This window comes from Galleria mellonella, unplaced genomic scaffold, assembly GCF_026898425.1.
Source record: "Galleria mellonella isolate WM207_F2 unplaced genomic scaffold, CSIRO_AGI_GalMel_v1 utg89, whole genome shotgun sequence".
Lineage (NCBI taxonomy): Eukaryota > Metazoa > Arthropoda > Insecta > Lepidoptera > Pyralidae > Galleria > Galleria mellonella.
In genome coordinates, this window is record NW_026442169.1 from 589569 (window position 1) to 604342 (window position 14774).

Genomic DNA, 14774 nt, shown 5'->3' on the forward strand with positions numbered 1-14774 from the left:
CAATTAGCAAATAAAAACTACTTTTAAGGAGATTACTACATTAGTAATTAAGTACTGTCATAGTTTTAAGTACACTAAGCAAAAATTACTATACTAACGAAAAAAAGCGTGAGTCGGACTCCCGCAACGTGGGTTCCGTACAAAATCATCTAGCTTTATTTTTTTTGTGCTAATTACTTCAATTAATCAATTTACAGTTTTCAGATTTTTTCTTTTACTTGTGCTACATGGCATTGCTTCTTGCCAAATTTCATGATTCTAGGTTAACGGGAAGTACCCTATAAGTTTTAATACCCTTTGCTAATGTCAAAATATGCGATATAAACGGACCATAAACAGCCGTATCTTTTGATTGCGTCGACTTAGAAGCTTGATTTTTTCACCGCTTTTGCAGATCTGAGTATAATAATATAGTCCTCAGGAACGGCAACGCATGGGGGGTATCATGGGCGAAACAGTATACTCTGTTATGTTCATGGTACTGCTCATGTCTATAGGCGACGGTTACCACTTTCCAACAGGGCCGTCAGCTTGTTTGCCATTCTAAGTTGTATAACAAAAAAATTAAAATAAAAAACAAAATACATTATATTATATTTAAATTAAAACCTTATCGACACTAGTTACGGATGTCTCTCAGGGACATCACTACATATTTATTATCAACTGGTAATTACCGCACGCGCCCATCGACGCCACTCTGTAGAAATGATGCGTCCTGAACGCAAGTTCGCTATTATTTATAATATATAAAGTAATTCCCTGACATAATGAGGTTACTATGGCTTTTTGCGTTGTTTATATTCGTACCCACAAAGGGACTATCTCCAGTAGATAAGCTACGAAACAAAATTTTTACAATAGAAAGGCAACAATGGATTCACTTAAATGACCAGCAGTGGCGTACGTCAGGCTCCGCTGACATTGACCTGGCCAAGGTGTTTGTATTATTTGACGGTGAAATTCATAGATGGCCGCTAGCGGCCCCACCAGTGCTCAGCAGTTCGTGGTGGAAAAAGCCGCAGAAGCAAGTGCGGCACATCCAAGAGATGTACGCAACGTTCTTGGAGTTCATGAGACGGCAGACCGAGCCGGGCGTGAAGCCAGCCCGCGTCAGGGAGTGGTTGAGTTTGGCGGCGAGTGTGCTCAGTGATCCTAAGACTGCCGTGTCTCGAGCTATGTCTCAGCTCCATCAGTCAGTATTAAGAGATCAGATGTTTCAAAACGTTTTGCAGGTAAATTGTAGTACATATTGTATTTGTATTTAATCTGAACAACCCATAAAAGTACCACTTTTGGAAGTAGGTATCTTCTTTTAAAAGGGGGATGTTGTTCTCTATTAATACACTGACGAGGTGACTCGAGGGTTCTATTTATACCATCAGCAGGTATGACGTTTATTATCAGATACAAAGGCAAGAATCTCAACTCACACGAACTCAAAATCGTACGATTTTTATTTCTCGACTGCACTGAACTACACTTAAAGGGAAGTTATCACACAAATCGTTTAAATCAATATAAAGTTACTTCAATTGTTGAGATTTTTCTGCTCGTACACATATAAAAGAAGAAAGGAACTCACAAATCAACGCAAATTCGAAATTGTTAAGTTTCAGAAACATCAGTTTTCACAAAAGTTTCCCATAAGATACATTAAAAGAATTGTAAAAAGAAAAATAAGCTTTAAAAGCATGTTAGTTTTAAAGACAATAAAATCTTGAATATTTTCTATTCTGGCCGTGGTAAAATATCTTTCACATACTTGACCATATTAAAGGGTGGCAATTAAACAACAATATGTTATAGGAACAACGTAAATACTATAATCGATCGGAGCTGTGCGAGCTACAAGTGTCTCCACACCAGCTCATCTACGACTTGTACAACACCATAGCCCTGGCGGAGATCAAGGGCTACGTCATGATGCAGTTCTCTTGGATGCTACTGAAGATATATCGACCAGGTACAACAAACCTATCTACATAAGTATACAAGGGATTAGTAACAATATACCCTATCAGGTCGACCTCTACGCGGTTCAACTCTAGTGGAATTCGTTACGATGGGCTAACTGATCTGCCTTTTCATTCTCACCTGTCAACTCTTACTGATGACCCGCCAGCGTATACCGATAGCGTATACCGGGCGGGGTTCCCATTCCATTATCACCCATTAAAAAAAACTTCTGAATTCTGTTTCCAAATTTCATTGTCAAAATATGATATAACATTTATTGTATATGCGAATATTTACATAAATACAATATATACATAATAAAAAAATAATATATATATATATATATATATATAAATACAATAAAAAAAATGTAGCAAGATAATTAGAAGACCTCAAATAAATTTTAAATAATTCCTGCTGTATATAATTATGTAATTAAAACAATGTTTTTGACAAGGAAAAATAACAATAAAATAAAACAATACCACAATATATATATATATATATATATATATATATATATATATATATATATATATAAAATTTTAATATGTAAATAAGTAGATAGTGGTTAAATTATTATTATAATTTAACACAAGGATGTATGTAATCATGAATATACCATGATAAGGGTACGAAAATACGAGTGACGCTTTATAGATAGCTAAAGACATATTCAGAGGACCAAAAACATGTATATGCTATTTATATTGTTACTACAGAAAATTTAACTGCTGATTTTATGCATGTAGAAGGGATCAAAATATAGACTCGGATACAATTGAGAGAGGAGGATACAGCTAAAGTATTTTCACTTTTGTAGTATTACAATAGTGATTTTTAATTTACAGGCAACATAACAGAAGAGGTAAATCAGACGAGAGTGCAATATGAAGGGGACGCTATACAGATAGCAGAGAAGACTGGAAATGCTTTGGCTAATGCGACAAGGGAACTGTACCGCTGCGACCCACTACAACATATAGAAGGTCCAGTGGTGTTCGTTACCTTTTAGCTTTCAATTTTTAATTGATGTATTAATACCGCATAATCTTTGTCGGATGGTTTCATCGAAATCACGATAATCATCATATCAGCTGTCAACTATCGACTGCTTAACATAGGCCTTTTCCAACTTTTGGATTGCCAATAATTGGCATGTTTGGCAGACGGGTTGACAATCGCAGTCAGGGTTTAGGAGATGTTTTATGAGGGACGCTGCTGCCCATGCCTCGACCATAAATTTCCCTAGTCGCCTCTTACGACAGCCAAGAGAAAGGAAGGGATGTCCTATTATATGCCGGGTCCTACACGGCATCATTAAAGTACTTTTGAATAAATTAAAAAATTCCTAACATCTGGTGCATTTAGGTACAGCCTTGCATATAACTGTAAGGTTGCACGTTACTGCAAATGAGTTATTACAGATTGATAGGCTAGAAGCAGTCTGCAGGCGACAAAGAATTCCAAAAACTTTTTATTTTAGTGGAACAAACTATGGCATGTTCTCTTAACTATCTGAGATTTAAACAGAGATTTCATTCAAGGAACATACAGGAATACAATTCGACGTAGTTTAAGAACAGTTTTAAGAAGATTTTAAAACAATAAAACGTTTAGGTCATACCACCTTACTTCTTACTGACATAATAAAACTGTAACTAGATTGTCTGTGTATGGGAGATATAGAAGAAAAATTGATATGAAGGATCATAATAACAGCAATAGAAGCAAAAATAATATTTTTTAGACATTTTGTCTGTTTCTCTTATACGTATACGCATTTTGTTACGGTATTACGCAAAACTTACTGCATCAAATGCGATGCAGTTTTCACAATTGTATTCCTAAAGATCTAATTTTAAAACTGGTGTATATTTTATCTTGATGCGCCAATAAGAAGTTGTTATGTTTCAATGGTTGTCCTACTTCTCAATTCCACATGTTCAAAGGAGCGGGCAAAAAGCTAGTTGCAGTATATCCCTATTCTTTGCATAATGGTGGAAATTTCCATCATAACATTGAATGCCCAAAAATTATATAAAAGATCAAGTTCACTTTAAGTTGATCGTGTCTGGATACCTTCAAATTTATTTTTTTAACCATTTTTTTTTATTTTGAACATAAATTATATCAACTTGATTTATTTTACCAGTAAAAAAAAATAACGCAAAGAAGGGATGTACTTAATTTGCAGGGCAAACTTACGATCAAATAACCCGTCTAATGCAAGGTTATATAGAAAACGAAGTGAACATGAACAATGAAAACACATGTAGGCAAAACTGCGAGTATTACAATGTGGCCAAGTACTACAATTGTTTTAAGGACCAATTTTGCTCGAGACAACCTAAGTGTAAAGGCCATATACTTGGTTGTTACTTCGTCAAGTCCGATATGACTGTGTGTACTTCGGTGAGTTATTATTATCTATATTTTCATTATGTATTATATATAGACGACAATATAAGAATAATATAGATTCAATATAAAAAGACCGCAATTGCTTTACGTTACCATCTATCTTTTCTCCGAAGTAACTGGAAAGCCTACCTTGGTGTCTGCTTGAATAATTCGTATTTTTTGCATGAAATTAAAATCGAATAAAATTTAAGATAGCAAAAACAACATCAGGTGGTATTCACTGAATGGAGTGACGTGGAAAGTGTCTACTTTTTTCTCCCAAAACAGAGGAAACTATACTTGATTTTGCAGTGCAGATAAGAAGAATTCTAAATACGTACATAGGCAATTAACGCTCTCCGGCCCGAAAATGTAAAAACATTATGTATGTACAAATATTAATGTAATTGCTGCACTGTAATTATTTATATCGGCTATGTCGATACCCGACTAGTTTCGAACTCGATAGGAGCTCCTATTAATGGGCGCGTTTCAGGGATAAAATAATAGTAAAAATAACTCAAATAATGTTAAAAATGAAGTAACAACGCCAAGACAAACAAAATCACTTTCATATAGTATTAGTCCTCATCTGCATATCAGCCTTGAACTGTCCATTAAGAGGGGCGCTGCTGCCCATCTCTCGCCCTCCCTTAGTCGCCTCTTACGACACCCATGGGAATGGACAAGCATTTATATATATTAAAACAGAAGTGCGCTATGCACGGACGACAAAATATCTAATTTGTGGTCCGTGGACAGCGAAGAATGTTTCCATATATCTTATGTAGGAAATTAATAATGATATAGTCGTATTATCCACAGAGCTATAAAAGCCATCGTCGTTATGAATGGATTCGATATAGTAACGGACCCAAGTTTGGAGAAGCAAACAATTGTACTCTTCAAAAAGGAAATACGTACCAAGTAATACTGTTATAACTATTCTTTTACTAACCGACTTCAAAAACGAGGAGGTTCTCAATTCGGTTGTATTTTTTTTTATATTTGTTACCTCATAACTCCGTGTTTTATTAACCGATTTAGAAATAAAAAAGATATATGTGTTTTTAAATCAAAATAACTGGTTTTTACATGATTAAAGTTGGTCTTTTTTTGTGATATATATATTTTTTTTTATAAAAAGCAATATTTTTACTATTCATCATTGATTTTGGAATATTAAGGAATTCGTTAAGAGTAAAAAGAGTAAGTCAATGATTTAACTATATTACGAAATTGTTATCAAACAAAAATTGGACAAATTAGAAATTGTCGGCAGGTGAACTCGTGGTGGCGCGGGTGGTTCTTGCACTGTTCATACTGCATGTGCTTATGCGACGACCCAGAAAACTCCGACCGCTACTTCAGTCTCAAGGAAGCCACCTCCAATATTCGAGAAAACAAGTTAGTAGTTAGTTATAGTGCACATAAGGACGTGCATATGTTACAAGACAATAACTACCTAGTCCAGCCGTAAATTCTGTTACAAATGAAAATGTATTTTTCTTTATGAAGTAATGTAATATTACTAAAATTTATACCTACATATTTATTAGCAAAAAATAAAAAAAAATATTCTATTCAAAATGACACCTTTGGCTTTTATACAGGCCTTTAATCTATCTGGCTACGAATTTATGGATTTACGCACTGTTTCCAAGGGAAATTTCGCCACTGCTTGCCTCAAAGATTTTTTAAGAGACTTAATATCACCGTGTCGTTTAGAGCAGGTCATGTCCTCTCAAACTGACCATAATTTGAAGTCTAAAGGGTTGAGGTCTCAATTAGATGAGGGTCAGTCTTCAACTCTTATAAAGTCTAGAACGTTGGTTTCAAGCCAGGCTTGGGCAGTTCGTGCCTGCTGTGCCTTGCTGGAAATTCCAAGATATATTTTTACAAAGTGTATTGCTGAAAGGTTTCACAAAACGATCCAAGACTGTCAAGATCTTGATACACTTTGGTTGAAGTTTCCACTCCTTTTTTTCACAAAAATGTAGTTTAGTGACTCCTTGATAAGACAGGCTCCACCAAACCATCACTGATACAGGATGATGACCACGTCGTACCTTTCCGACCACTTGAGCAACTTCTTTAGAACTGTGAGCGTATACTTTATCATTTTGCTTATTGTAGTGTTTTTCAATTTTTTCATCGGAAATGAGGATATTTCTGTGCCTTTCACCTGCGTATCGCGACGGGTGTTTTGATCGATCCACTCTCTTTAATTGTAAACATTGATTAGGGGCATGCCCTGTATATCGACGATAAGCTCCGAGCTTCAGGTTTTGATTTATAATATGCGACATAGTCCTAGCGAGAATCTTTATTTCTCGCGATAAGATTTTTTGCTTCCTTTTGGGGTTTCAACTAATTCTAGCATTAACAGCCTTTGTAGTTCTAACAGCAAGCGGCCACTCCGATCTTTTCTGTTTTTCGACAGAAGAAGTGCTGTTGTATCTGTTGATAGTACAATATACGAACATACGGCTGATAGCAAGTTTTTGAAGTGTCTGGAATATGACCGACGGCTTTATATCTTTACGCAATATACTTTGTGCAAGGTGATCTCACTGCAATCCTATTTTCTTTAACACCCCATTCCACATTGTAATTTGATAATGAATACAAAAAAACATGTGAAATCGCGCAAAATGGAAAGAAGTTTTTAAAATAATAAACGTGTTTTAAATTTAAATTAAAAAGATGAAAAAAAGAAAAGTTTTTATGTAACAGTATTTATGGCCAGACTAGTTACTTGGTTACTAATAAAACGCGAAATTTACATGATGAAGTCATCCCCCATTAAATCCTTTTTGGTATTTTTTTTTATAATGGGAATAAGATATCCGTAAATTATTTTTAAATTTCAAAACTCAGTTGATTCGACAATCTTTTCAAGAAAGAAAATAGATTGGCATAATCTTCAATTTTTACCAAAAATGCAAAAAAATAAACAATGTTATTTGTCAACTAATAATAGTATTATCGGAGACTATATCAGTAAAAAGCATATTTTCAGAATACACATGTTTAAATGACAGTTTAACAATAAATAATTTTCAGGGTGGTAACTGGAATTCGTCTGGTGAAACAGAATAATGTATTCCATATTCAAATCAGCGAAGGTACACTTCTTAAAAATGGTATCGTCAGTCCCGGCTCTTGGCTCCCCAACAAAATAATCAAAATAAATGATCAAAACATGAAAAACGGCATAGATTACCACACTCTGAATCATGGGACAAGAGCTATCGACTTAGATGATCTGGTGGCGCCAGCTGGATGGGTTTTAACTGGAGTGAGGTAGGTGATGTTTCATAGTTTATCTACGTTATTGTGTTCTTTAGCAATACATATTTAGTAATTAACAGTGATACACGTTTTGCGACACGAGTTTCACCTCTAAATGAGGCATCTTCATGCAAATCTCAATTAAAGCCAAATATTACTGAATATACTATTTAGCCGTGAGGTCCCGGCATAGAATAGGCCACCCCTCTCTTTTCCCGTGGGTGTCGTAAGAGGCGATTAAGGGAGCTTATGGTCGAGGGATGGGCGGCAGTATCCCTCTTAAAACATCATCAAAAGCCAAACTGTGGTTGCTAATCCGCCTGCAAAGCGTGGCAACTACTGGCAAAACCCCCCAAAGGGGGGCTTATATTCAACAGTGGCCAGTTAAAGACTGATATGATGATGATACTGTCTACATCTGGTACGTGCATAGTAATATCGGACCCAAAAACTATGCTTTTTGGGCCCAATATTGCGCTAGCTATTTTACAGTCGAGATGACATCTTACAACTCTTATAATAAAATTTCACACGAAGATGTGGGACCAGCTATTATTGTAACTTTTAAGTTTGTACTAGTGACTAACTTTTTGCCCTCTACTTCGTTCGCGTGGACTTTAAAAGCAGAAAAACCAATGAAACAGGCCATTTCTAGATGGCGTATCAAATTAAAATATATGCCAGATTTTAAGTTAGACCTTCAGAAACATAATTGAGAAAACCGCATTCAGTTTAGTGCAGTAGTTTTTGCGTAATGCTGGAACAAACATATAGGAAGGCAAACAAAATTTCTAGAAATTATTGTTTTGGCATCTATTAGTCTTATTAAGGCCTTAAATATTTCCTATGTACAGACAATTTTATTATAATAGTAAAATTTATGTGATGTTAATGCTTTCTCAGCGACTGCGACAGAGAGCCTGCGGTCCGAGAAATTCAAGATTTCGATTTTAGCATAGATCTCTGAATCTTTCAAATTACCGTTTGGATCATTTACAGATAATTTGTCCCTGGATTTCGCAAGGCACAATAATCTGTCCCCTGTTAAGCAACGTGAAGTGTTTATGTATAATACTGTCTAGAGATTCTTGACAACAGATGGGATAATTTTGAACGAGTAGTGGTCATAATACATTTTTTTTTGCAGATTTCGAATACTGGGCGCACATTTGAACCTAAATATCCGGGCAACAAAATTAAATTTTGAAACAGGCCACCTGTCAGAAGACAGCATGTGGATCGACAACGACAACACAGATGGAAGCAAAACTCCTAGGTGAGCAGTGAAAGGAATTTTTTGGATGACAATTTTTGTATGTTCTAAGAACATACAACACCATACTATATTTATTTATTATGTAATGTTATAAATATCTCATACGGATTCATAGTACATAGACAAATTTAGTATAAATGAACACATTTACTTTTTAGAAATTGGAGCGAGAGAGATAGACATTCTATTCGAACAGAACTATAGATTTTTATCACTGGAAAACTCTTTAACCTGATAATAAGCCTTTTTGAAAAAGATTTTTTTTTAATAATCTAACAAATTTATCAAACTTATTTTCATTTTATATAGGTAGGTAGTTTATTATAAATTGAAACAGATATTGAGTAAAGACTGAAACTATGTGGTACTACATTGGATTTTAAATCGACCACGTTATTTTTATATAAAAACTTGCGATAACACTCCCATGTTCCTGACATCTGAGACTACGTGTGTACTTGTATTTTGTAATGTACCTAAACAAATTCTGTTTTTTTGTTTGGTAGTTGCATAAAAATACGTAACAAATTGGATAAATACCAAATTCGGTATTTATAAAAATCCGAACGTCCTCTAAAGATTAATAACATAACGAATGTGTGTGTGTTTGTGTACGTAGTAACGTATTAATTCTTTTATACTACAATGGTGGCAAACACAAGGCACAGCTAAAATTATCGCAGCTCATGCTTGCCTGAAATAGCAGGATTTCGCAAATACATTGCAAATCCTTATGTCTCTTAAAGAAACCTAATAAAGAAGACTTTATAGAAAGTTCTCCTATAAAAAATGGTGTTCCTTCTAGGAGTCGTTTAACACTGAATCGGCCGAACCTACCGACACGGAGCCTTGCTGCACTGCCCGTGGATTCTAAACACGATCAATTTTTAGAGTTCACACACAGCGACTTTGACAAAGACGCTGCGCAGAGCACCGTGCCGTTCATTGACGTGCAACCACTGGAACCGTATGGACGTATGTATCGATATTAATTTTCTCCAAATATTGAATTTTATTATTACATATTATAAAACAAAGTTTCCCGTCGCGTCTGTCTGTATATTCGCGATAATCACAAATTCTAAACTGAGATTTAGGGTTCCATATCTCCAAAGGAAAAAACGAAACCATTATAGGATCACTTCGTTGTCCGTCCGTTTGTCCTTCAAGACTCTTTTTTTGAGGAACATGTGGAGGTATCATGTTGAAATTAATATCATATACTCAAATTTGCAATCTCTAAAATATATAAATGAAAAAAATAAAAAGACGCGAGAGAAAATAAATTCAAACGGTCTCACGCACTTGATGCAGCCCCCACGAGGAGTGTTATAAGTTTAACGTGTCTGTGTGTTTGTCTGTACCATCGGAGCTCCTAAACGAATGGACTGTTTACGATTGGGTTTTTTTAAAGCTGACATGACCATCTCGGATCTTAACTACAATTTATTAAAATCTATTCAGGCGTTTTTTGTTGTTGTCCGAATTGTTTTATATACAGAATTTTTAATTGTCAGCACTTAAAATAACAGCCCTCCTGGTAACAATCTTGGTTAAATCTTCCTGTCCCGTCACATGTTCATCTGTCGTTCTCACTGGTGTACGCCGCCAGCGTAAACCAGTAAGTAGCGCGGGTGGCGGCGAGCATTGTATTTCCACTGTCGTGTGTGTGCGCGTGCGCAGGCGGAGTGCTGCTGAGCGGCGCGGGCGTGTCGCACCGCGGCGCGGTGGGCTCGGGCGGGTTCGTGGCGCTCAAGCTATTCACCTATGACTACGCGCCGCACGTGCGCGTCCGTCATCCGCGCGATCCCTCCTCACCACAACCATAATGCTCGCATCTCTTTATCAGATTTATCAATGTAACATAGCGTACTATTTTTCTTAAGTATATTAAATAATAAATTATTACAGATTTAATGTACTTTTATTCTATAGTGAAATAAGAGGCAAGAAGACAACAGTTTCTAAATTCAATTTCTGTATTCTTTATTTTTTTTATAATCTTTATAATAATAAATATGATTGGTTGAACGCAATTACGCCTGGCTCATCCATCATGTTCAAAATCAAGTGTTCATACACTGTGTATTTACTACTTAAGATTATAAAAAACAAAAAAATTAAAGAATAATATAGATATTCTGATGAACTCTATTTTTATTACTCTATTATTAATATTTTCTGTTATTCCTGTCTACGGTCGGCTGGGTGCATTAAAGTTTAATAAGTAAATAAATAAATACAAAATTTTGTATTGATTTGTAAAGATTAATTGCTGGGTTTCTTGCGAAGTCTTTTCAACATACGATATACATATATAATAACATTTTGAACTAAGCAGTAAAATCATAAAAAGACCTGAGGCTGTTTGTACAAAAATTATAAAAAAAATAAGTCTATTTCAGTGATGAATTCAGTGCTGGCTAAACTAATGATTTTGATTCAAAAACTAAAATACCGAAGCGATTTTGGGATCAATCTGTAAGTGTATCTTTTCAGATAAAATAATAATTTTTAAAGTCGGTTAAAAATTGACGAAGTTATGAGGTAACAAACGTAAAAATACAACCGAATCAAGAACCTCCTTCTTTTTGATGATCTTCTATTCTGCTTTGTTGGCCCTTGGTGGTTTAATGTTTTAAGCAAAGTCATCGTAGTGCAATACCGTATGCATGTAGAATATGGAACGGAGAAGGATATAGGCTATTGCTAATTTTAATCCTTAAATACCTGAAGTTTCAAATAATACCGGAGTTATAAACCGCATTGGGCGCCTACAATCGATTTTATTTTAATATTTGGCTGTTTACATGTTACCAAACGTTTTTTTCAAAATAAATATATAAAAATATCGTTTTGATTTTTTTACTATTTTTCCCCATTAGTAAACACAGTAAAGGGTACACTTATATATTGTTTGATTTAAAAAATCTGGCTTTAAAGGGTTAATATTACTCCTCTCCATTCAAAGGTTGCCTGGAAGAGATCGCTTTTAGATCGATTAGAGGTCGCCCATTGTTTTCTCACTGTGATCATTTCTTGTAATTATTTGTATCTATAATAAATTTACTCGCTGTATGGTCCTGCTATAGAATAGGCCAGCCCTTCCTTTCCCGTGGATGTCGTAAGAGGCGCCTAAGGGAACTTTTTAATCGAGGGATGGACAGCAGCAACTTTCTTAAAATTACACAAAGCCATCATCACATAGTTGCCAACCCGCTTGCTAAGCGTGGCAACTACTGGCAAAATCCCCCAAGGGGGAGATTCAGCAGTGGACAGTTAAAGGCTGATATGACGACGATAATAAATTTATTACTGTAATCTTTTGGAGGAAACAATAAAGATCGTCTATCTAGTTTTTTTACCGGTAACGCGAACAAAGTCGCGGTTAAAAGCTAGTAAATGATAATCTCTAATACTTAAAATGTGGGTTACCCACATAATAATATAGATTATTATATAGCGCATTCGCGGCGGCCACTCTGTCTCGATACGTAGACTTGTACCGATAACAGCGTACTTAGGGTTGCCATCTCTAAGCTTTGATAACCAGGACGAAACGCGTGAAAATCCCGGACTTTAGAACCCAGAACCCGAGTTCTGGGTTTTAAAATCCTGTTGATATGTCCGGACATTGTTTTTTAAACATAGTTAGTGTAATAAAAAACATAAATCGCCTATTTATTTTCAGATTTAAAAATAAATTTAGTCATCTTTTATCATCATTTTAAATATATCTAACAAAACAGAATCTTTTTACAGTCTGTAACAAATTGTTTTAATAATCAGTTAGAATTGTTTAAACCCGGACTGGCCCCGCCCGAACTCATTCCGGATGCCCTCTAAACTAGAACAAATCCGGGGAAACCCGAACGGATGGCAACCCTAGGCGGACACTATTTCAGGGAATTTTAGCGGTTTATAGATTATATTCGTAAATACTCGATAACGACATATAAACAACAAGCCCGTGTTTCGGACGCATGGGTATTTACGTACATATACACAGTAGTAAGGAGCGGGTACTTTAAGGTTATCTAAAAAAATCAGACATGTGAGTCTAATTGCACGATAATAGGGTTCCGCAGGCTTTTTCAATTTATACATTACTAAAGATAACCCCCCGGGGGAAAGGGATTGTTAGTAATGGAGTTTGTAGAGTACTGTAGAGTTCGGAAAATTGCTATCTGTTGAGAAGAGCGCACAAGAAACTCGACAGTTACTCTTTTAAATCTCTTTTAACATTATGTGTATTTATTTAAATGTCTGGAATTACGTGGTCGTTAAAAGCCCGTGCATGATCGACTAATATCATGCACATTTGTCATTTAAGTTATCGTTTAATGTGTAATAGGCTTTATTCAATAAGTATTTCTAATAACAGTTTTAAACTTATCAAAATACTAGGAGAGGTAACAATCAAACTATAGTTTTGGTCATTCACAACGGAACTCTGAAAACTGACAATAATTTTCCTTGAACAGATTTTATAAGTGGTAATAACATTTATTTTATCAAGTAATTGGAAAGTAGTTATCTACTGTTAGTATAACGTGAAACCGTGATAACATCTCATGAAAAAATCTAACAACATTAATTAAATAATAAATATTTTTTATCTAAATTAATCGATAAACTGATGGCATGTTGTTTACGTTTTAATTTTTAAGAAACTAAAAATCCCTTCATTTTTAAACGTTCGTTTCGTTTGTTCGTTTTTTTTTTTTGTGGCTACGTTACGTCACCGATTATGAACAGATTTTTACAATTCTGCAATCGACATGGTTTAACCCCAATTAATTTTATGAAAACTGCAGCTGCTATTTTTCTTTTACTGTAATTAAAAAGTGTTGCGATAGAAAAATTATTTTCATACAAGATTCCACGTTCTAAATTCAAATATGACCAATGGAATGTGTTCTCCGTCATAGTTGTATGTGCATAATGAAGTCGTTTTTTTTTAATATTTATTATGTACACGTGACCTTCTTCCACGTGGTCCAGGCGTGTAATAAAACAAGACTAAGGGAACTTAACGGTCGAACAGCATCCCTCTTAAAATATCACCAAAAGCCTAACGGCAGTTGCCAACCCGCCTGATAAGTGTGGCAACTACTGACAAAACCCTCCCTTATGGGGGAGACCTATATTCAGCAGTAGACAGTAACAGCTGGTATAATGATGATGATGTGTCCTTCTAGGTGAGCATATTAAAAAACAATAAAGTTGGCTTCAAGCTCAACAAAGTGATAAATAGGGCCAAAAATTTTGTGGGGTACATTTTAGATGATTGGTTATTGGCAAAGGTAATTATCATTTTTAATATGAACAGGTTATTTGGAGAAACGACTTGATGATAAAAACTTTATATCATCACTTCGAATGATAATAAAGTTATTATGGGTCAGATTATGACAAAAACATACACAAAGAACAACAAAAGGGGGTAAAAGACTTGGGTCGGCAACGCGCGCGTAAAACATCTGGTATTGCAGGCGTTCATAGGCTACGGTAATCTTACCATCAGGTGGGCCGTATGCTTGTTTGCCACCTCAGTGGTATAAAAAAAATTAAGAACAACAAACTGGACATACGCATAAAACATCTCACTTACATTATATAAATCTTTGATCAAAAATAACCTGTACTACAAAAAATTAGAGAATAAAATATCTGGCAGTAAAGACAACCTAATTGACAACCGATCCTGTGTCACCCATAATCATTAACAGCACCATTGGAGACATCATAGACTTACAAATGTTTTCTACATAAGTAGCTCTAATTAGAACTGGGTTGGGATTTGGTGGGATGAATTGCTGAAATGTAACGATAGCTCACT

The 14774-nt window shown here is 35.2% G+C and overlaps 2 protein-coding genes across 3 annotated transcripts in view; one reads left to right on the forward strand and one right to left on the reverse strand.

The window, feature by feature from the left end:
* The window catches only part of LOC113519921 (E3 ubiquitin-protein ligase Ubr3), a 151192-nt gene that overhangs the window by 62635 nt on the left and 73783 nt on the right, over positions 1 to 14774 (reverse strand). The window lies entirely within an intron of this gene.
* On the forward strand, positions 688 to 10844 carry LOC116413097 (uncharacterized). 2 transcript variants are annotated; one of them, XM_052902244.1, is made up of 10 exons: positions 688 to 1235; positions 1810 to 1966; positions 2811 to 2948; positions 4157 to 4374; positions 5188 to 5289; positions 5645 to 5769; positions 7429 to 7668; positions 8804 to 8932; positions 9738 to 9907; positions 10616 to 10844. In XM_052902244.1, the coding sequence occupies exons 1-10, from the start codon at positions 771 to 773 to the stop codon at positions 10759 to 10761; spliced, it is 1890 nt and encodes a 629-aa protein (XP_052758204.1). In that variant the 5' UTR covers positions 688 to 770; the 3' UTR covers positions 10762 to 10844. The 2 variants fall into 2 exon arrangements, with proteins under 2 accessions (XP_052758204.1, XP_052758205.1); XM_052902245.1 differs by lacking the exon at positions 5188 to 5289.

Excerpts from the sequence above, each read along its gene's own strand:
- LOC116413097 (XM_052902244.1), top strand. The coding sequence starts at position 771 with ATGAGGTTACTATGGCTTTTTGCGTTGTTTATATTCGTACCCACAAAG. Across the intron at positions 1,967-2,810 it reads ACTGAAGATATATCGACCAG|GCAACATAACAGAAGAGGTA; the intron begins GTACAACAAACC and ends TTTAATTTACAG. Across the intron at positions 4,375-5,187 it reads ATATGACTGTGTGTACTTCG|AGCTATAAAAGCCATCGTCG; the intron begins GTGAGTTATTAT and ends TATTATCCACAG.